Source organism: Bombus pyrosoma, linkage group LG3 (assembly GCF_014825855.1).
Source record: "Bombus pyrosoma isolate SC7728 linkage group LG3, ASM1482585v1, whole genome shotgun sequence".
NCBI classification, from domain to species: domain Eukaryota; kingdom Metazoa; phylum Arthropoda; class Insecta; order Hymenoptera; family Apidae; genus Bombus; species Bombus pyrosoma.
The window spans coordinates 1,877,582-1,898,968 of record NC_057772.1 but is presented as its reverse complement, the minus strand read 5'-3'; the positions used below and the strand labels follow the sequence as shown (position 1 = coordinate 1,898,968).

General features: G+C 48.9%; 2 protein-coding genes across 12 annotated transcripts in view; one reads left to right on the top strand and one right to left on the bottom strand.

Moving 5' to 3' along the window:
* The window catches only part of LOC122565853 (ecdysone-induced protein 74EF), a 146,558-nt gene that overhangs the window by 11,346 nt on the left and 113,825 nt on the right, over positions 1-21,387 (top strand). For 4 of the 5 annotated variants that reach the window (XM_043722280.1, XM_043722278.1, XM_043722277.1 and 1 more), the window contains exon 1: positions 1,181-2,020. The exons of the other annotated variant lie outside the window; for it this stretch is intronic. The gene's annotated coding sequence lies outside the window, so the exon portion shown is untranslated. Of the gene's footprint in view, positions 1-1,180; positions 2,021-21,387 lie in introns of those variants that run through there. 5 annotated transcript variants of the gene reach the window in all.
* The window catches only part of LOC122565861 (U7 snRNA-associated Sm-like protein LSm11), a 39,571-nt gene that overhangs the window by 11,460 nt on the left and 6,724 nt on the right, over positions 1-21,387 (bottom strand). For 3 of the 7 annotated variants that reach the window (XR_006316301.1, XR_006316300.1, XM_043722305.1), the window contains exons 3-4: positions 19,378-19,514; positions 15,241-15,379 (exon numbers count right to left, since the gene is read on the bottom strand). Coding sequence is in view for 3 of the 7 variants with exons in the window: in XM_043722305.1 (XP_043578240.1) it covers positions 15,241-15,379; positions 19,378-19,514 (276 nt within the window). In the remaining 4 variants the exon portion in view is untranslated. Of the gene's footprint in view, positions 1-3,885; positions 5,515-12,024; positions 12,316-15,240; positions 15,380-19,377; positions 19,515-21,387 lie in introns of those variants that run through there. The other 4 variants (XR_006316299.1, XR_006316298.1, XM_043722303.1 and 1 more) reach the window with 4 other exon arrangements.

Genomic DNA, 21,387 nt, shown 5'->3' with positions numbered 1-21,387 from the left:
AATAAGTAAACGCACGATTCGCCAGCTCGTATGACTTTCAAACGGTTTTCGATAATATGAGCGCCGCGACGTGCGTTTCGTTTTGTTCATCGTAATAACAAGGCGTGTAAATAGTCATTTGAATGCCAACGCGTTCTGCACACGCTTGGAGAGAAACGGACGTCGGTGGAGGAGGACATTGTGTGCCTTGTTGCATTGAGTCGCACGGTGGTTACATTCTTGTACACCCTCGCGTCCATGAAGACATATATTCCGTTGTACATACGCGCGATAGACACACATATACGCGCTAGAGTGCCTCTTGAATATAGAACAAATTACACATGGAATGTATATTCTGTCTCGGCTATGGCTCGCTCTAAACTTCTCACGTGTACACGCGCGAATCTATGTGTGCACTTATATTCGTAGCACGGAGGTGATATCGCGTTTAGAGCCGACCGTGTCGCGCCAAGCCTCGACGGGACTCGCCGTGGTTATTCTTAATTCAAATTCGATGCCTTTATTCGCGTTTTAAAAGATCCTACGGCGCAACAGGCACGAAACAGTATACGTAGAAATAAAAACAAGAAAGACATCGCGATTCCACTTTCTCGTTAGCTCGCGCTCGAGATTCCGGTTATAAAATAGTCCCGCGAAATGCTTCCGTGCGACAGCGATACACGGACGATACACGAGATCGTCGAAGCGCTCTAGAGAGGCTAGAAACGTGTGCGCGCTGGCGAGCCCGCACACGCGAGAAACGGAGCGACAACGGTCGCTTCGGCAATGTGTGCTGTTCGCAACGTGTGTATACGTGCGTGCATGCGCCTGCTGGGTTTGCGAGAGTGTGCGACTCGGTGGCCGTGGCTATGGCCTTACGAACCCCCACCAGCCAGCCGCTCCGAATCCACACGGCGTGTGTACCCCCCGTACTCTATGTACATAGATCCATAGAGTCGGACAAAGACGCAAGATCGATGAAGGGAGAGCGAGACGGACGAAGGGGGCGAGAGCCGGACAGAGAGATAGAGAGAGAGAGATAGAGAGAGAGAGAGGGAGAGTACTGTTGGTACGAAAGAGAAGGAAGAGGCGCGAGCTAGGAGTGGAATGGCAGAGGGGAATGGCGAGGGGGAGGAGGAGGAGGGAGAGTGTCGCGAGCGTGTCTAACCTAGGATAGTGGCGTTTAGTGGCGGCTAGGCTAGGCAAACCGAGACTCGCCGCTCGCGCGTTACGTTCAGTGTTCCCTCGCGCTTCGGCCAAAGACTCGCACGCCTCGTGTCACGCAAACCGTCGTCTTCTTCTTCTTTCCCCTTCGCTACGAACCCCTCCGAGTGCAGGAGAAAGGATTTCGAGAGAGCCGGCGAAGTCGAAGAGGAAAAAAGACCACCGTGAAACGCGAAGCATCGCGAGCGTATAATCGTATCGCCACCATTAAGCGGCACACGAGCTTCCTGAATTTCCCGCGGCCGACGGTGTACCACGGCTGCGCGTCACTCTGCGCCGACCGGACGATTTCGACTCGAATCATCGCGCGCGGCATCGTCCTCGTATTCCACGTTATTACGAGATCGCTTGTTTTCGTTGGATCGTCGAGAGCTATGGCCGCCTTTTCCTCGATCGCTCGTGGAAGAACAGTTGCCGATTGTGCGTGCGTGTAGAACCGCCATTGTCGCGTCGAAAACCAAACTCTTTTTTTTACACGATAACTGTGTTGATGCCTGGTTGTGCGCGCTTCTCTATCGGAATACCGTAAATCGTGCGCGACTCGGATTCCTCGCGTCTCAGGACGTTCTATTTCGTCTGTTTCTTTTTTCGTGCGCGTCAGGCACGCGCACGAAAAGTTTGTTTACGTTATCTGTGACTCGCAAGAAGTGGAGTACGACCAAGTGGAAAGCGGGAAAAACAGACCTGTCTTACGGATACGAGACTGTCGTTCGTAGAGTGTGTGCGTAAAGTAACCGGTGTGCGTCGAGCGTACGTCCAGTCTGCGTCGTCTGTATTTCCATCCACGTTGGGCATCGTAAATCGTTTTACGAAGGTAAGAATAATTAACATCGATCGACTAAAACAATTAGTATACCGTATATATCGTGTCGTATATAAAGAGATGGGAAGAACGAACGAAGAGGCACGCTCGCTTCCGTGATTGGTGACAGTTAGAGGTGGCGGTAAAGTCGAACGCGTTCGAATGCCACCTACACGAGTTGGTCTGACAAACGTGAAGCGCGAGACGCGAAGCAATAATAGCGATTTAACGAAAGCGGCGCGATCGAACGTCTTTGTCGGCATTACCTAACAGAATGTTTTCTCCGAGTAGAAGCGAATCTCGCGGACCCGATGACGGTGGTGGTGGTGGTGGTGGTGGTGACGACTCGCTCGGCCGGGGTGAAAACGAGCAACCGGACGGTAATCGCATACGATCAAGGAAGTGATCACGCATTATAGTTCGGTGTACCACGAGATATCGGTTTACGTAAAAACGATTAAATTCTATGGTGCACGCTGGGTTTTCTGCGTCACTTTATGGGCGCAATTGTAAATAGCGTTTTACGAATCGATACGCCTCTCTTTTCAATCCGGTTCCCTTCCTCCCTCCGTGTCGCATAGACCGTACCGTAGCTCGCGTTACTATTGTATCGATTATATAAAATTATTGTAACCGTCTCTGACGATTCGAGCGAAGATAGCGCAGGCAGGGAGTGACTCGTTGTATGCACGCGTCGATCCTTATCTTTGCGAAACGTACACGTATCGCAGGTACGATTGAACAGGAGAAACCTGGAGTGGTTCGCGCCTATGGTCGATTCGAGGGAAACACGGTGAACTTCATCGAGTCGATTGGAAGATACGTTCGGTTCGAATCGATTCTAAAGGGGACTGATAAAACGCGATTTACTCGTCGATGATCGAACAGAACTGGCCGGTTGGCTTTTCGTAATTTCATACCGCCGTATACGTTGGTGATCCATGTAAACAGACGTAACGCCGAATACGTAGATCGCGGATACACTTGTGCACGTACTCACGTGCGCAGAAATAAGACGCAACTATATTTCTTGCAAGTATTTTCAGCCCGGGCCAACCTTCGGCCCTCGCGACCGTCCATCTCCGTCTTCCCTTTCTTTCTTTCGTCTCTGTTCGCCTCTGTTTCCCCATCCCTCCTCCCACCAAGCGTTGTTCGCTTGGCTTCGACTCAGAAGACTTCGCGACTCTTTAATATAGTTAAGAGATTTATAGTTTGCGCGCGAGTTTCGCGTTCCCTCGATCGCTCTCTAATTCTCTAGCGTGACCGGTTACGCGGCGACCTTCGCTGTTACCCACGGCCGAGGGCCAAAATCGTTCGGTGTGTTTAGTATCGTACCGCGTCGGTATACGTCCGATAAATATCGAGATGCCGACACGGCATAAGGGCCCCGTAGCCTCGCGCCCCATATAAACCAGCGTCCCTGAAGTTTGATACCACGTGGAGCACTCCGTAACCTCTTTCACCTCCTCCTCCATATCCTCTTGCCTTCCACTCCGCGTCGATTCACTACGTCTCTTGATCCTCTCTTTCGTCGAAAACTTACGACTACTCCTCGAAAACGATCGACTACTCGTTCCTTCTCCTTTCCGTTTCTCCGGCTCTCTCCTTCTCATGAACCGAATATGATCGATGACGGTTACTAACGGAAAAGTATCGTCTTCGTAAAGATTCCGTGGAGTTCTGAAATTCTCAGCTATCTAGACCGTTGATCGAATTTCGATATCGCTTATTGCGTCTTTGGAATCGGTAACACAAAGTTCGAAGTTTCCAGCGCAAAGTGTGCATCCGGTGCTTTTTCTCGATCGATCGATCCTTATTTCCATAATGTTATGTTTTTGTATGACATCAATTACGCGCGTTCGATAAGATCGCGACGTACGTAACGTCTGGCTTTCAAGAGCAAGGTCTGCATTTGTGTTTACGTTTTCACGCAACCAGTTCGTTGTGTACATACACGCGTACACGATATCCAAAAATAATGGCTGTGCAAGTGACGCTCGTCGTCAACGGTGCAATTATTTTTTACCGGCTACGGAAAGCAAACGCGGTCGCCTCCGATCGCGCTCTGATGGCTTCTGCGTGTTGCCCGATTATCGCGGCACGCGTTTATTTAACAATCTATCCGCGCGTTCGCGCTCGAAGGGCAAACCGGGATGTCGAGATATAGGTCGAGCGCGCGTTTCTGCACCTGCCTGCGCCTCGACCGAGCAGGAAACCTCGCGAGTATAGCCGTTTCTACGCACGTAAGCGAGAAACGCCATCTCCCCTTTCCTCTCGAACCCTAACTCAAGGACAAGGAGATTCGAAGACCCGAAGGTGACACCTTGAAGGTGCCTCGGTAAAAGTAAATAACCTTAGCGAGAGAGACGAAGATGAAGAGAGAGAAAAAAGGAGTCCCGCGTACGTGCGACCTATCGTTCGTCGTAGGTCTACGAACTCGAATTAGGCCAGGGCCTTGACTCTCTCGGATATATTGGCAAGTTCGAAGAGGGAACCCCGCCCAGAGGCCCTCTCCTTCCATAGGTCCCCTCCTTCGTTTTCCGAATATCCGCCCCTGCTTCGTTCATACGTACCAATGACCTTCGAGAGACTCGCGAACACGCCGTGGCCCGTAGATCGTGGACCTAACCTTTCTCGAGCCAGGGGCCCTCGTGCCCTGGCGTTCGCTTGACGTAACACCCGAGAACGATCGGGCCGCGTGTAGGTAGCCCCAGAAGAGAAGAGAGAAAGAGAGATCGTGGCAAAGGCGGTCATGGTCAAGGGTAGACCGAAAATCTACGAGAAGTAACGTACGAGGAAACGAAAATTCTCCGACGTTTGCTCGCATCGTGGTCAAAGTCGCCGCGTTGATGATCTGCCTTGATACCGCGAAGGTGGGTTAATTGCTCGAAAAGGAGCTGCCTCGAAGATCTTTCCCACAATTGCGAACTTGAGTGGGGATTGTGAATCATTCGCTTGTATTATACACATATACATATACATATACATATTGGAGTATACAACGGTTAACGTACAGCGGCTCGTATGCAGCTGCGTAACAGGCACGATCGTTCTCTCAAAGGATGAACCGATGGAACGATCGGTTTTTCGGTTTAATAAACATTCGGTTTATATGTTGTTGCTTCAGGCATCCAATTAAGAAACGGTTCCTGGTGATGTCTCTGGCTCGCTGGTTGTTTCGTTGCCGTGCAACTGCTATGAAACAGGAATAATGCTGAATCAAATGTTATTGTTACGCCGATTAAACAATTACTCTTCGGCTGGGTTTAGCTCACCTTGAAACCGTTTACCTTCAAAACAGCAGAATGTACGATTAAGTATATGCCCGTTAAAACCGAGTGGCTTGCATTAATGCGGCTGGCATTTGTATCGTGTAGATGTGACTTTTATAACACGCAAAGAAAATAACGTTTCGTCAACGCGATGAAACACAGCATGTGCGACATGTGCGGAAAAACAATCGATGCTTGATAAACTGACGGCGTACCGATGATAAACCAAGCTTCCTGCGAAGGATACGCGAAAGTAAATTATCAGCAACCGTTGATATTCGTTTTCACGAACAAGAACATTGAATTTACAAGTCGTTAGACGAGATTGTCCCTTACCACGTCGGTCGTAGCTATCGCGGCACGTGTAATTCGTTATCTTGCAAATTGTATGCAGAAAGAACGGCTTGTTTGCTCGCATCCATTTTGTTTGCGATACCGTGCCGCGCGATTTTATTTCACACCATTCATTATGCAATCCGCCAACCGAAATTATTTTCGTCCCGAAGAATCTTGCCAAAAGGGTACGGAAAGCAGGCGCGTGTTGCGATATTCTGCCAAGTGCAAACCTTTTATTCATCTGGCTGTAACGTATCGAAACTTTCACGCACTGTTCATCGAGATAAATGCCGGTTGCCCGTTCATGGTGTTGAATCTTCGGAAACTACGCGGACTAACAGTTATTATCGCCCTACCAGAGTCCGGGTCAACGTCTAAATAGTCCGCGAAGGTGAAAATAGACGGTTGGAAGGCGTGCATGGAATTCTAGCAGGAGATTCTGCCGCGAAGTGATGTCACAGCTTGACCATCGGTGAGAGATCGTTCAAGTTGGCACTCTCAGTCCTAGCTGCGGCGCTACCGCGACGATTCACGCAGCGCAATAAAAGCGGAAGGCTGCGTGAGCTCGGAAGGCCGCTCGCAGTCACACTATCTATCTATACTCTGTTCGATGTAACTTTTCGCGATTCTTCTACTTCCACCGTTCTTCTTTCCCTTTGCATCCTTCGTTCGTAGTCTATTCACGATCAGGATCGCGTACGACGACGTGACTCGATCGGAACGTCCAACTGACCGTTTTTCGTACGCATAATGCCCTTTTGCTGCTTCTTCTTCTTCTTCTTCTTCTTCTTCTTCTTCTTCTACCGCTTCTGCTACCCCTTCTTCTTTCTCTTCGTTAGCGCTCGAGCGTTTGCATCGTTGCGTCGATGGCGAATTAAGAACGTCGATCCAAAATTCGAGTACGCGATACAGCGCGATCGAATCGTTCCGCATGATCTTTGAGAGAAACCGGTTTCGCGACACGGGAACGCGTAAAGGCAACGAAATATATAATGACAAAGATATATCGGTAGAGTAGCGAACAATCTTCGAATATAACTACGACCAGAATCGTTTCGTCGTTTACGAGTCCTATTTATTTCTGTTATAAATATGCGCGTTCCGCTTCTTCCCGCGTGTTCATCGTTATCCTTAGTACCTCGTAATTTCCGTGGCTAGTGGTACTGGTGCGCGATCCGCGGTGAACGATATCGCTAATGAAACGCTCGTTATAGGAAGCTAATATTCGTGGCGTAATTAAAGTGGACGAAACGTTGCGTACCCGGTCGTAAACAATCGGATCTAATTGTGCATAAAATAGCGAAAGTTTCGTATTAGGTTCCGAACAATACCGTACCATTGTACTTTAACGTTAACGATGAAACTTTACGATAGTTGGAATCTTTTAATAAATCTTGCGAGTCTTCGTTCGACACGATGTCGCGTATTGATCTTTGTGCCGGCTTTGTTCCATCGCGCGATAATCGAGTAAGGCGAATAATCGAAATCGCTTTTTAACGACACTTGTCCCGTATTTACATAATTGCATGGAAAACGCTGTTTCACATCGCGGGTGTCGTTAAAGCCCAATGTAAACACAATAATTGCCGCTATTCAGAGAACAGATCATTCTCTTCGCGATGATACCGTAGCTACGTAACGTAGATAAAGTGACAAGTTTTTTTTACCGACGCAGCTGTCGCATCACGCTTTCACCAAGGAATAAAAATAAATCATTATTCCATCTCGTCCCTGTGATTCAATGATCGCGCAACGCTCGAACGATTGACGTCAACGACCTTCTCTACTGGATTCGCCGAACGTCCGAACGGATTTCCAAAAGCCCAGGGAAGAAAGGCTCGTTCGAATTCGAAGATTGATCGAAGCACCCAATCGCGTTCCCTAGCCCGATTGTTGGCCAGTCAACCGGTGACGGCGTTCCACGCGTGGAATTGTCAGCCCGTTGTTCCAGCACACGCGTATTATAAAACGTGTCTTTTATAGATCGTCCCCGGCTGATCGAGGTCCATCGAACGCGTTGAAGAGTGTCCGTCGCCTTCGAGGAAGTTGTCCGACTTGCCAATAACCATTAAACTCGCTGCGGGACTCGAACGGCACATACGCGCATGCTTATCGACGATAACCGAACTGTTGAACACTTTGCTGCTCGCAATTTATCGTGAGAAAGTTGTACGTCAATCGATAATACCTATGACAGAGCACGATCGAGATCCATTTGTCACAAGGTGTTCGCTCCGAGAATTACCATGGCTACAAAAGGTAATTTGCATAGCATATTTCGACTGCAGATACCACTACAGATACTATGAAAATGAAACGTTTCGTTGGAAAATAAGCGTAAATGCAAATATCTTTACCGGTCATCGTAAAACGAACGCATTATTAACTAGGCGACCTGGATCCGATACACACTATTCTTTGCTCGAACTAAACGATTCGTTCGGATTTGCATATTTGAAAACGAATGAAAAGCAGTTTGAGAGGGCAAGATTATTCGGTGAAACACGAGGTCTCCTCAAGCGCGATTCGATCGAATCGATCGAAATACAGATCTTTACGATCAGCTTGCCCTCGAATCGGTTTCTATGTAACGTAGAAATCCCCGAGAGCAGGCAAGGAGCTCCAAAAAAGCACGTCGAATCAAGGAACGAGAGAAACGATCGGTCGATGGAGAGACAGAGAGCTTCGCCTTGCCCGGGGCACAAATCAAGGCCCTTCTTTGCTCTCGAAGGCCCCACATGACTCAACCTTATTATTATTGTTAGTTTTACACCGACACCGTCAAACGTTCTCGTCTGACGCTCACCAACACTCCGATACGTTCCTCGGCCTCTCACGCACACTCTCATCCTTCCATGTATCGCGTACATGTGCATACCGCGTAGAGAATGCGCGTGGCCGATGTATTGGTGCGTACGAGCTTCGACTAGGAAGTGCAAATCACCAGCTAACAGAATAGTATTCGCGGCAAACTCAACATTCCCACCTCGTCAGGGACGCTGAAGAGGTTATTTTCAACACTTTGCCCGCGGATCGGACACGTGTGCGCCTCCTGCAGCCGTGTGGATGGCTACGAGCCCACGCGGTTCCCAATCAGCGCGGGAAACATCATAGTCGAAGATCTCGATTCGAACCGATGCATTCGATGCGGGCATTCGCTGACTTTGACTCGAGTTTCTCCACTGGTCGTCACAGCGACGGCAGACGTTCGTACAAGATCGCTCTGGTACTCTGGTGTCGAGGAATTTGCCGAATTCTCGCTCGTGAAATTTCACGCGTTACATCCTTTCCGTCATTTGCGTCACTCTGACCTACGAAATTCGTCGATGCTTGTATAACGATATTCGATCTAATTTAGTGCGATAGATAAACATTGCAATTCGCGGCGGAGAAGCGAAGTAGAATATAGATCGGAATTTGATACGCAGGCGTACGTCGGTTTTTGAAGATACGTTCCATCGTAGAAATTCGTCTTCGATAAAGGGGCCACAGATTGGAAAGCAGCTTTATCGCGTAGTAATTTTGCTGGTTAATTTCAACGAATAAGTAACTATAAATGGAGAGATAAACTTGGTAAACATGGCGATATAGAGTGGCGAGGAGTAAAGTAGAGAATAAATCAGATTCGAAATTGGACGCATAAATGTATCTGTCGCAGAACGGCCGTGCTTCGTCTTCGATAAAAGGTAGATTGGCAGGCAATCTCGTGGCGTAGTAGAGTCGCGCGTAGATAAAGATCGACGGTTCGTTTAAGAATGAAGCTCGCTGCTGGTTCATAGAACGCGGTAATCTCCTATTCCCCCGCTCATTATCGTTTAAATTCGAGGACAGAGTGCGATCTGGAATTTTCCGCGAGGTCTCTCGTTTCGTTTCATTTTGCCACGCGACCTCGCTTTGTTTATAGACTGCAAATCGTTTTGCAATATCAGTTAAAACGCTCGAGTATCGACATCGTTGTTTTTTCAGTAAATATTTTGGAAACGATGATCGTCGACGCGAACCGGCGCGTTGCGAAATCTCCAAGTAACTCGATCGAAATAAAATTAATCCGCGACGATTCCGCGCGTTTCAAACTGCGCGCAAACGAAACGCGAACGCGTTAAATTGCTTCGATTCCGAAAGTTTCACGCTCAAATTAAATCAACATTTTCCCGTATCGAATATATATCCCATCGCATACAGAATGTGGCGACTAACGGCGCATCTCGATCGAGTTTGTCGTTTATGCGAAATATTCTGGATGAATTTATCGAACGAATTGCCGGATCGATTAATTGAATCGTAAGACAATGGTAGTGTAAAACCCGATACCTGCACGGTATCGATGTGTGTCTGTTTTTCTTCGAGTCTTCTATCACGTTCGCGCATTCATAAAACCATCGGCCCTCGTGGACCGGCCTCGAGAGTTTCTACGATCGTCATTACGCCTCCAAGGCGGTCGCTCGTCGGCCCTGGACCGTTGTATACCTCTATAGTCTATCGTCTAGCGCGAACGAGCGAGACAGATTGATACAGGCGAGAGATAAACTATTCTCTCTAGGCGAGCGTGTAGCGTGTGCACACATATACGAAACTGTAGTCAAGTACATCCAATTATCGCTCGTAGACAATGAGTTCCAAGGTTTCGCGTCCACGAATCTCGATGACCGTTCGCGCATTTTTCTGCAGCGTATCTCGCTGCTGCCAACCGATGCAATTTCTGTCGGGGAATCGTTGCACGAACGTCTTTAAACGACTTTAATCTCCGCGGTAACGGGTCAAAATCAGAACGCTATGTGCATATTGGAATACGATTCCAATACGAGAAATCGATGAAGGTTAAAAATTCCAGCGAATCGAAATGTCTGCCGCCTCCGTGTAGCCCAGCAAAGATCAGCCACGATCCATAGGATTTTTCGCGTTACCTTAGACGAAATTTTCCTGTTGCGCGATTAACGATCGTAGCGACGATTCTGTAAAGATCGGGCGCGCTCGATGGTTCTAGCGCGCCTAGTGCGTCCGACGCCGCCAAGATTCCCGCGCTTCTCCAGGGCCCCGTCTAAGGTTATGGCTTGCTCTAGGAGTGCATTAACCCCCGTCGGCTCGAGAGCACACCGTAGAAGAAGTGCACAAGTGGCGCGAAGTCGAACGGAGAAGAGAGAACCGACTCTGCTCTCTCTTTCCCTCTCTTTCTGTCTGTCGGCTCGGCTCGGTGCTTCTCGCTTCTGGTTCCGTCGTCAGGCCTCGGTCTCTCTATCGTGTTTACAACAGCGAAGCTAGAAGTCGTGCTCGCCTTGCCGAGTGCGATGCAAGCAAGCGCTTTTGCGAAGTCAGGGGCGGTCTAGGAAGGGCCAAGAGGAGGAGAGCAGGGAGGCAACGGGAGGCAGAAGGAAGGTGGTGGTCAGACGCGCGAGGGACCGGCGTGCTCGCGGCGGCGGTGGCGGCGGTGGTGGCGATGGTTTGCAGAGGGGCAGAGTGGAGGGCGGCCAGCGGTGACGCCGGCCAGACTTTCTCCGGAGAGCGAAAGTGAGAGGGCCTGCCGGGATTGCGCGCCCCCCGGTAGATCTAGGGGACAAGGGGGGACAGGGTTCTTGCTTTCACCGTGGCCCAAGCGACGCTGTTGCACTTTTCTGCGACGTAGAAACGAAGGAGGCGCGCGTTATCGTCTGGCCGTTCCGAAAGAAGAGGAAAAATTCACGTTACTCTCGATTCGGAGCAGCTGTTGAACACGGAGAAAAGGAAATTTGCGTGGGAGGATGCTGATGTCTAATGGATGGATGCCAATGGTTTTGATAGTTTCTTTCGTTGTTTGGAGAACGGATTCAAAGGCAGCGCGATTTTCGTATGAAATCTAGCAATTTATGATCGCTGGTATGGAGGGTATCGGAGGCGAGATAAGGAACAGTTATATCGTCTATAAGCGTAATTCATCGAGACTTTCTTATTTCTCAGGACGCGCGATTCGCGAGCACGCGAGAAACGAGGAGAAAGAGCCGGTTAACGGTGGAACGAGAGGCACCGCCTTAGAGAAAAAGCGACCGCGGCGGCGAGTTAGTTACTGTAACTACAGCGTGCAGCCGAACAATTACGAATTTACTTTCTTCTTGTACAATTTCCTCGTCGATGGTCACGCCGCGGATTAGCCGCGGATTAGGGAGACCCGTCGATGTTTGCACCGATCGTGCTCTTTCTCCCCGCCTCTGTGTTTTCTCCCGCTGTTTCCCGCCTCTCTTTCGCTTCTCTCTATCTCTGTTTCTTATCGAACAGCTCCGCACCCTCGTTCCTCGCGAGCGAACGTGATCGCGGGCACCGGTTACAATTATAATGATCTATCTACTCGCTGAATTCGAATTCCCTAAACGCGTCGCACATTGGAAAGTCTCAGTCTCGGGTATCGTCGTTAGGGAGAATCAATAGACGAAAGCAAAGTGTCGAAAATCGTAATGTTATTGTAAAAATGTGTTGCGTCGCGTTACTCGTCGTTACTCGTCCGGCGATACGATACGTCGCAACGTGGAATCGTGTGACGTCATCAGTGTCAGTTTCTCGGTGGTAGGACGTATTCACTGACTCAATTGATTTTGACGATTATAGCGACCTGTTCTCCCCTCAGCAGCATTTGCGGCACGTGTCTCTCCAAGGTCTCCTCCTTTCCTTCGATCTTCCTCACGACTACTTTGGGCGCGGTGTCTTCTTTCCTCTTCACGCCGCTTGGAGCACCTAATGGATCGAGAACGCGATACCATTTAAAAGTTAATACTCGGAAAATTTATCGGGGGTCTTCGGAAAATGGTTGGCCGTGCCAAACACACCTTGTCGCTCTCGATTCTCGAAAACGTATCGCCGAAACATATCGTTCGATTTAGTTTATATTCGGAATGAGACTTTTTTTTTTTTATTGCAACGTTCTGATCGCGGAAACGAGAGCAGAAACCTATACAGGGAATCGGAGCGGGATAGGGAGAAAACAGCGAAGGTTGACGTCACGGAGAAACCGCGGACGAAGAGAATGTCGATGGGTCACGAGGTAAGACTCGAAAGGTTGTTTATGTGCTGGCACGTGTCCGCCAAGCTCGAGGGGAAGCAGAAGGGCGTAGGGCGATACGGTTAGGAGAGAGCAGGCAAGCGCGAGGAGTCGCTGGGACACGTGTACTCGGCAGACATCGATCCTGGAAGTTGCTCTTCAAGGTCGCTCGGCTTGCCACCCTCGCCGCTTCGTATCAACGACCTCTCGACCCCTCAGGATATCCTAAAGTACGTCAGTAGGCCAACTAACCCTGAACTCTCGGTGTACCGCGATTACAGTGTTCTCGGAGGGATAACCTTTTAGATTCGAAACAACAACACACAGTCGTCCTATATTTTCTCTCTCTTCTTTCTCGTTTTTCCATTTTTCCACCGCTCTGCGTCTCGTTCTCGACCGGGCGCTAATTAATCATCCCTCAACGGCGCCCGCCCTACTGTCCTCCCACAACATAAAAATCGTTGAATCATTTCGTTGATTTACGAGCACATTGAAACAGCCATCGAGATTTTTATCACGCTGGAAAAGGTACGACGATATCGAGTCAGCTGGCAAAATCGTACGTACGGTCACGCAGCGATAAACGAAATTCCTGTTCTGAAAATTTTCGCCTTGTATGAGTTTCGTGATAGGAATTTAGGTTACCGGCTAACGGCCTACAAAAATGCGAACGAACAGAGGATAATGCGTTGCTGGAAGAAACGCAGCACGACCAGTTCACCGGATATCTTTGGATAAGCGTTGGAGAACGCGAGGAAGGCGAAGGTCTCGATAAGAGAGGTTCGAGGGAAGTTGCAATTGCGGACGCACGTGCGGCGTACCCACGTGAATGAATGAAAACGTGTGCCGAAGGTTGTAGGGTTGTAGCGGAATGAGGAAAGGAGGAAGATGGAACGGAAGGACAGAGGTGCGAGCAAGAGGAAAACGGGAGTAGTAGGAAGAGAGGAACGGAGAGAGGACGCGAACGAAGCGAAGAGGAAAAGAGCGAGAGCAAGAACGACCTCTTGCGTTCGATGAACAGAAGAAGGAAGGAGCGCGTGTGCGCGCGAGAGAGAGGAAAAAAGGGAAACGGACGACGCGAAGCACATGGGCCTTGTATCGAACGTAGCAACCACTATGTAGTCAAGGTCGGTCTTTGCCCCTTGGCGTGAAGGGGCGTCCTAAGGATGTATCCCTCGCGATACAACGACCCTTGACTACCTCCGCTTCTCTCTTTTCATGTAAATAAAGGTGACTAACGATAAGCAACGGCCAGCCGGAAGCCGTTGATTAATTTTATCGATTCTCGCGTCACTCGTATGTGCTATTATCGAGAGGAGTGGCTAATTATTCAAAATGGGTCATCGAACCGAACCGAAAGGCTATTCCTGTTGTTATTAGGCAGAGTTTCATTCATATAGAACGTCGGTGTTGAAATATTCAAGCACGTAATTACGGTTGATCTTGTGATAGATTTGGACGAGTGGAGAATCAGAGGCGCGGAGATGGAAGGTAGGAAAAGTGCTACCGTGCTATTCGTACATCGATTAACCGTGTAAATAGGAAGAGGCGCGCGAACGTTTCATTGACACGGACAGTAGTAGGAGTCATTCATGGTCAGACAAGTGTAGGAAGGACTAAATTGGATTCTCGTTGGTCTCGAAGAATACACGCGAACGTTGCTACGCCTATTGATACGATGTATTAAAATTCTGGACGCACGCGGCGCAACGCGTCCATTATGTATAATTTAAAAATTTGCATGCCAATTTGTATATATTGTGGGATGGAAACATTTCGAGGCCGATTAATAGATACCGAATATGTTTTTGCGAAACGCAAGCGTTATGCTGTTAAAAATAATGTAACCCTGAACAGATGACGAATTGCTTCGTGTGTCACGGTATCGGTCGCGTCGAGTATCAGGATATGTTAACGCACCGTAGAAACTGAAATTGCTCGTTGAAAGAAAACTCGAATCGCGGTTTCGATCGTACCGATAGTTTCGTAGCGATCGAAAATGATTCTCGTTCCTTTCTTATTAAGTCGATTATTAACGTGATTCCATGGAAATGTAAAAAGGACAGCAGAAGGTCGATAGCTTTTAGTCGTGGCTATTCGACTTTTCATTGAACCCACCACATTGTTGTTTAGAATTCCCCGGCAAGGCGATAGCCTTGAGCGACTGTCAGAGGTTGAATTTTTCCAGGGCCGTATCGCGCCTCGCGTACCGCCTGTCGCGCTCCAATCACGGCAAGACGAGCCAGCGGCCACGTTACAAATGTCGGAGGTTACAGCTTTCAACCGCTTTTTATAGACCGTATTAGCATCCCAATGATTTCTGATTCATCGCAGATGCTCTCCGCGCTATCATCCAAACAAAATAAACGGAAATCCCATCAAATTGACACGACAACGTTATTTTAGTAATCGACTCGCTCTGTCCATCTAATGTCAAATTTACTACGATCGTCTTATATACACGACTACATTTTTATAATCGACACGCCGTTAATTTCCGTCGCTCGATCGAAGCGGCTCGATCTAAACGACTTGGAATCGCAGAATCAACGAAAGACGAGAATGAAGAAAAGCAAAAAAAAAAGACAGGAAAGAGAAAAAAAAGAAAAGGAAGAAATTACCAAGAGCAGGTGCTTTCCTCTTGACTTTACGGGTCCAAACCTCGAAGCAGTCCTCGAGCGCGAGGTTCCAGTGCTTGTCGAAGGCAGCCACGTATGCCTCCACGTGTCCCCTTATGCCGCGCGCGTTCCTGGTGTAGACCTTCGGCACAAAGGACGAACGATTATTCCTTTTAAATCGTGGCGAGTCTCGTGTTACCCGTTCGTCGTGGCGGTTCGACCGTTCCAGGTAAAGCCGGCTTCTCGCGAAACAGGCACGAGAACGAGACGGAATAAGCGAAAGAGAGAGAAAGAGAGAGACGTCGTCGTTCTCCTCCCTCGAAAATAAGTGCACGAACGTAACGCGCATCTCGATTCGCCTATTCCAGATCGTACGTGTCCGTACTTGCGATGAAGATGAACATCGCGCGCGGCTGCCTGTGCTCGTTCCTTCGTTGATCGATCGTTTCGGCCCGGCAAAGGACGGTGCGTCATTTTTTGCGCGCACCACACCAAACGACGCATGCATAATTCGTACATGCTCTAATTGTACGTTTTTTTTTTTCTTTTCTTTTTTCTTTTTTCGTCGCGAAAGAACGGGAGAAAGGAGAGCATTAACGCGGCAATTACGACAAATTGCCGACAAACGTGTACGTGCTCCGTTCGGATACAATGTCTCAACCTCGATTATCTGTCACTGATTTATTAACTTTTAACCGTGAAGAAGGTCGCATGGCCAATGCGCAGCTTTATTCGACGAAGAAGATTCTTTTTACGAAGCCTGCTCGAAGGTTAAATCTTCGTCGATGTTGAACTTTCTACTTTGAGGCATGGTGCATGAACGACGAAAATCGTTTCAGATCGAAGGAAGAAAGTGTACGTGCACGCGCGAACTTCTCCATTTTCCAGACGACAATTGTATTAATGACAGTACCCACGAGCGTGTCTACGAGAATACGAACGCCGTTCCGTTGTTTGTCGCGCGTAGATATGTCGCGAGGCAAGATAGCATGATACGCGGAAGTGCAGACCGTGGCAAGGCCCCCTTCAATGCCTTTCGCGCTGATATATACCCAGCTTTGTCGCAATGAAAACTAATTGCGTGACTCCGACTCTGACTCGCTTCTCCGTCTCTGTCTCTCTCTCTCTCTCTCTCTTCCCTCTCTCTTCTCTTTACACGCATCCAATGTTCAGTACGAAATCGAGCCATATTTTTAATTCAGTTTAATCGATTCTTTCCAGCTCGATCGTTTGAGATTTCAGTGTAAATTCCATTGAAATTCTTCGATTCGACTTGTTCTTTCTTCGGGCGAAACAAAAATCTTTTTAGCTCTGCTTTGTTAAATCGATCCGATTTAGCCGATGGAATAGAATCGCGAGGTGTTCGAAAAGTTCGATCAAGAATTCGAAACACAACCTTACGATACCTTTCTTTTGCTGCTCGTCATTGACTCTGTGCACGTGTACCGTACGTGCGCGAAACGCCATTGAGAAGAGGGACGTCGAGGCAACTGTAAGCTAGAATCGATTCTAGGAGTCCTCAAGATTCCTTCGGGGCATATCCTTGCTGGTCCAGCGGGGCCAGATCCGTCGATTAATCGCGAAGGATAACAGCGTTGTCATCTGGTTCGTAGATTTGCTCGATCGTCGGGTCCAAGGTTCGATCTAGTCTTGTCACCGCGATCGAATACGTGAAATTTCTTGTACATTCGGCCGGTCCAGAGATATCGAGTATCGGTCCGGTGGAACCTGCAGGTTCGGCGAGAGATTTCGATCGGACCGGAAAATTTAGAGCGCCTGTTAAGCCGGGATCGAGGCAAAGTCGGACGAATCGCGCGGATCTACCTCCGTTCCTTTCGATCGTAATAACTTAAGGAATCGCTCGAGCGAAATTCCAGGAGAATAACAGCGACAAACGACAGAGCGTAAGAGCGTGATCGCGAGCGCAACGACAGGGGATAACGACGAACGCGTACGAAGTAATAGAAATCGCGCAACGACGATTGTCCTCGCGCGAATCATATTCGTTAACTGTCTCTTTCCTTTTTCTCCATTCGCGATCTTCGTTACGTAACGTAACGGTGCATTATACAAGCTATTACGTTGGAATGTATGAAAATAACGCGAGATGGGACTGGTTCCAAGGAAAAAGGCAATCGCTTTCTTCGGCAATTTGAGAAGCAGCCGAAGGCCGAGTAATCGATCGACGCGGATAGAAATCTTCTTTCCGGATGCAGGCACATCCGAAGGTTAGAGATTAGGATCTGTTCCCAAGGACGGTGGTTTCAAGAAACGCACACGATGCGTGCACATGTATTCACAGACGGCGTGAAGACTTCGTCGTAGAAATAAAACGTCGCTGGAACGACGATGGGTGGACAAAGCCGCGAATGAAAGCTAATGAAAGTAATTAATCGAGAAACACGTTCCCGTCTCTTATTAAAAGCTCGGCATCCGAAATGAGTTTAATTAGGAACTCGACTCCGCTCATTGAGAATATCGAATATAGACTGGCGCTTCCGCAGGAAGATCAATTACATCAATTTAACGATTAACCTTTTTTCTTCTTTTGCCAGACGTTCCGTTCGAACGAAGTTAACCGAGTAAACTGGGGCGTTTTAAATGTCTTATTACATCGCTATGTCTACGATGGTCGAGGAGTCGAACGATAAGAACGAATAGCCCCCTTCGAAAACGTTCCCTGACCGATTCGCCGGTACGTGATCGGAACGCGAACCTATGTTTATTTTTATCCCGGATCTGGAACTTGGCCGTATCTCGACAACGCGTTAGGCCAGCCTCGATTCATTTTGGAGCAGTTCGGGAAACGTAGAAGAGAAGTTGGCGTAACGCTTCCTGCTTCGGATCAGAAATCCCGTTCTCTCGCATTCACCAAATGCGCCGCTAATTATGGAAGTAGGAAGCAACGAGATACTCGATGTGGCAGGAAGTACATTTTTCCTGCTTTCGTCGTTTGATTCGGTCGGGACGAGCCGGCGGCTCCGCCGCTCGCGATTTCTCTCCGTTACAACGATACGCTAGGAGAGAAAGAAAATGAAACACAAAGACCTTGCGCGTTGATTTATTTTCCGGTCGCGAGAAAAATGGCTCGCGATCGTTGTCGGCGACTAATACGATCCAGAAACGTCTTCGCGTGATTTCATTGGATCGCCGTGTGACTCACACGCGATATTCAGTTTCCCCGTCGAAGAAGAATGCCGCCACGGCCAGATTAAAAACGTTTGATACGCGCGCGTCCTCGCTTTCTCGTTACGCAACCGTCCAGATAAAGTACCAAGCTTTCCTCTAACCTTGCGATATCTCCGTCGCTATAATCCCTAGCGTGCAACTTATTCCCGGAAGTTGCTCTATTAACCCTTTGATAGCCTAATTAAACGTAATTAAACGACGAAGAATGAACGAACGATTTAGAAAGTAATTGTCTGTGTTGGTATAAAGGTATATGGCTACTTAAGCGCTTCCTGAGTACAGCGAGCGAAACGTCCATGTTCCATAGAGCAAGTCTTTTGACTTTTCGATGGTCGACCTTGTCTTCTCGAAGCGTCCCTCGAAAGTAAGGGAAAGATCAGGGGCGTAAACAAGAGGAGAAAGGCCCTGGTTGTCTCCATGGAGACGAGTGTTGACCCGAATGCTTTCCTTTCTCCCTCTATCCGTACCTTTCGGCTGTTTCCAGCCCTCGTTTACCTTCGAAGGGCTCGCGCACGTGTCTCCCGATCGCGAAAGTGTGTCAGCCGCATGTGCGTGCGCGCACAATGCCAGGGGTCAGGCAGAGATGAGGTGGAGGGGGGGGGGGCGTGGGTGTTTACAGTGCCGCTTTCAGGACTACCCTCGAATTTCCATGGTCGTCGAGCCGCCAAGCACGAATCAAGATAGTCGATCCACGTATTCTCTTCTATTCGGTGCCTTTAAAGTTACCTTTTTTCTTCTTCTTTTTTTTTTTTTTTTTACGTATTCCCTTTATTTCCTCGTGTTACACGTTTTAGATTTAGATCGGAGGATTTCGCGAACAAGTTGCTCGATTTCCTAACGTTACTTACGATCTTCTTCGAATTCTGTATTGATCTTCGCGGTTAAAGGGCAATCGATTCTTTTGAAACAACGTGTCTGATTCGTGGAAAAATGTTACAGGGCCTGACCTACCTTAACGCGGGTCCGACTTTCCATGTATCCGTGTAGCATACCTAACGGGCCGAAGGCTCTTTGCATTTTCGCGAGGACGTTTCTTCCTTCTATACTCCAGTCTCGTCGTCCGGTCGCCCTTCTGCTAGTCACAGGCTCTGCACATCGCAAAGGAGAAAAAAATCGCTGATTCCGAATTTATTCTTCTTACGGTGCCGCCCTGCTCTATATAACTGTTGGAGCCGAACGAAAATCTTGGACGGAGGCTATAACTGTCCCATGTATCGTCAAAATAGATTAGATCGGAAGAAACAGGGCGAACGAAACGAAAATATTACGAAAATAAAGAGCGACGGGGGTGAAATTCGCTGTATCTCTCGATCGAGAGCGAGTTATCAGGCTAACGAGCGGACGCGTTCGACATTATCCTGGCAGAATTTTTCCAGGCGGCCATAACGCCGTGCTAATAAGAATTTATGTGACTCTCGCGACTCGTCGGTTCGTCGACAAATCATCGTTGTATTCCGCGGAGACGAACGCACGCCGATAACATCGCGCTTCCAGTTGTTCGGTTTTTGTTGGTTTTTGCCGTCACAGCGAGACGAGAGACGACGAGCCATTACGCATACGGCGGCCGACAACGAGGACGATGTCGAAGATACCGACGGAGCTGCGGCTCCATTAAGAAAAATCGAGTTTGTATGCGAGAGAAGCGAACCGAATTGCGCGAGCGGAATATCCGCCAGCCTCTCTTCCTTCTATCGATAAGGCCATCGCGCCGTCTCTGAGGTAAAGGAAGAAAAAAATAAGGGGGAGGGAAAAAGAAGGGGTATACCGCATTGTCGCGCTAGCGACAGTTATTTATGACGATAAATATTTGATTACGATAAATTACGCAGCGGTTGAGAGGCACGCGAACACGTATTTCGTAGAACTCGTAACTTCTTCTGTACGTTCCACGTTTCGTTAACTATTCGCAGCGGCGAAAGTATTCACCGTGCATGACTGGTCGTCGGTCGGCGGCTCTCTAACTCTAAGCAACCAGCCTCTGGAATATCATCGTGCGTTCCCATAAAAACCGATTTCGGATCGGGGAATTGCGCGTGTGCGTGCGTGTACGTGCGTGCGTATACAGCGATGACGTTCGATGGTAGGGGGCCTCGCGAGAAGGTAGCTCGGCCCTGGTCGACCGGGCGCGGAAAGAGGAACGCCGCAGAGTTACGTAAAGGCTGGCTCTGCTCTATACACACACACTCTCTCTCTCTCTCTCTCTGCCATACGCTGTGCCACACGAGTGCACTTATTTTGCCCGTGTGTGTACCGTGCCGCGGCCGCGCGCAATTTCACGCATATACACGGACGCGTACAGTAACGCGTATAACGACGCGTACACCAATATGCGTGTACTCTCGTATATAAGAGAAAGAGAACAGAGAAGTATATAAGCAAGGTCTCGCTCGTGTTCGCGCGCGCACCTTCGAACGCAGCGTTCGTCGATAGGCGTTGCGCGCGGAGACGGGCGGCGAGCGCGAAAAGAGCGGCTCGAGTGGCGATCGTGCACTCGCGAGATCGACGCTGCCAATTGGCTTTCTCCGATAACTTTCATCCACCTTAAACCTACGCTCCCCGGTTACCCCGGCCCCTCGCTTCTACTCGCTTCTTTTCCACCTTTCTTTATTCCTTTCCGCGTGCACCACGCGCCACTTTCACTATCGTCGCGATCCAATTCCACTCGGCGAGCGACGACCAGCCTCTAACGCTCTGCTCGCCGACACTCGCGCGACCGAGCCATTTTTCGAGAGCACGGCGGGGCGTTACGGTACACGGTGCGTTGGGTGATTTCTAAAAATAAAAAGTTGCGAGAAGCCCCCGAACGAGAACCACTAGCCTGGCTAAACCGATCGTCTACCACGGGACCGATAAAAATACGTCCATCGAACCGTGCTCCATGGATTTTCGAGGAAAATACGATCGCGCGTCTTCGTCTCTTAGGACGGCGAAAGGGAGACGGCGAGAAGCTAGCGGCAGCGG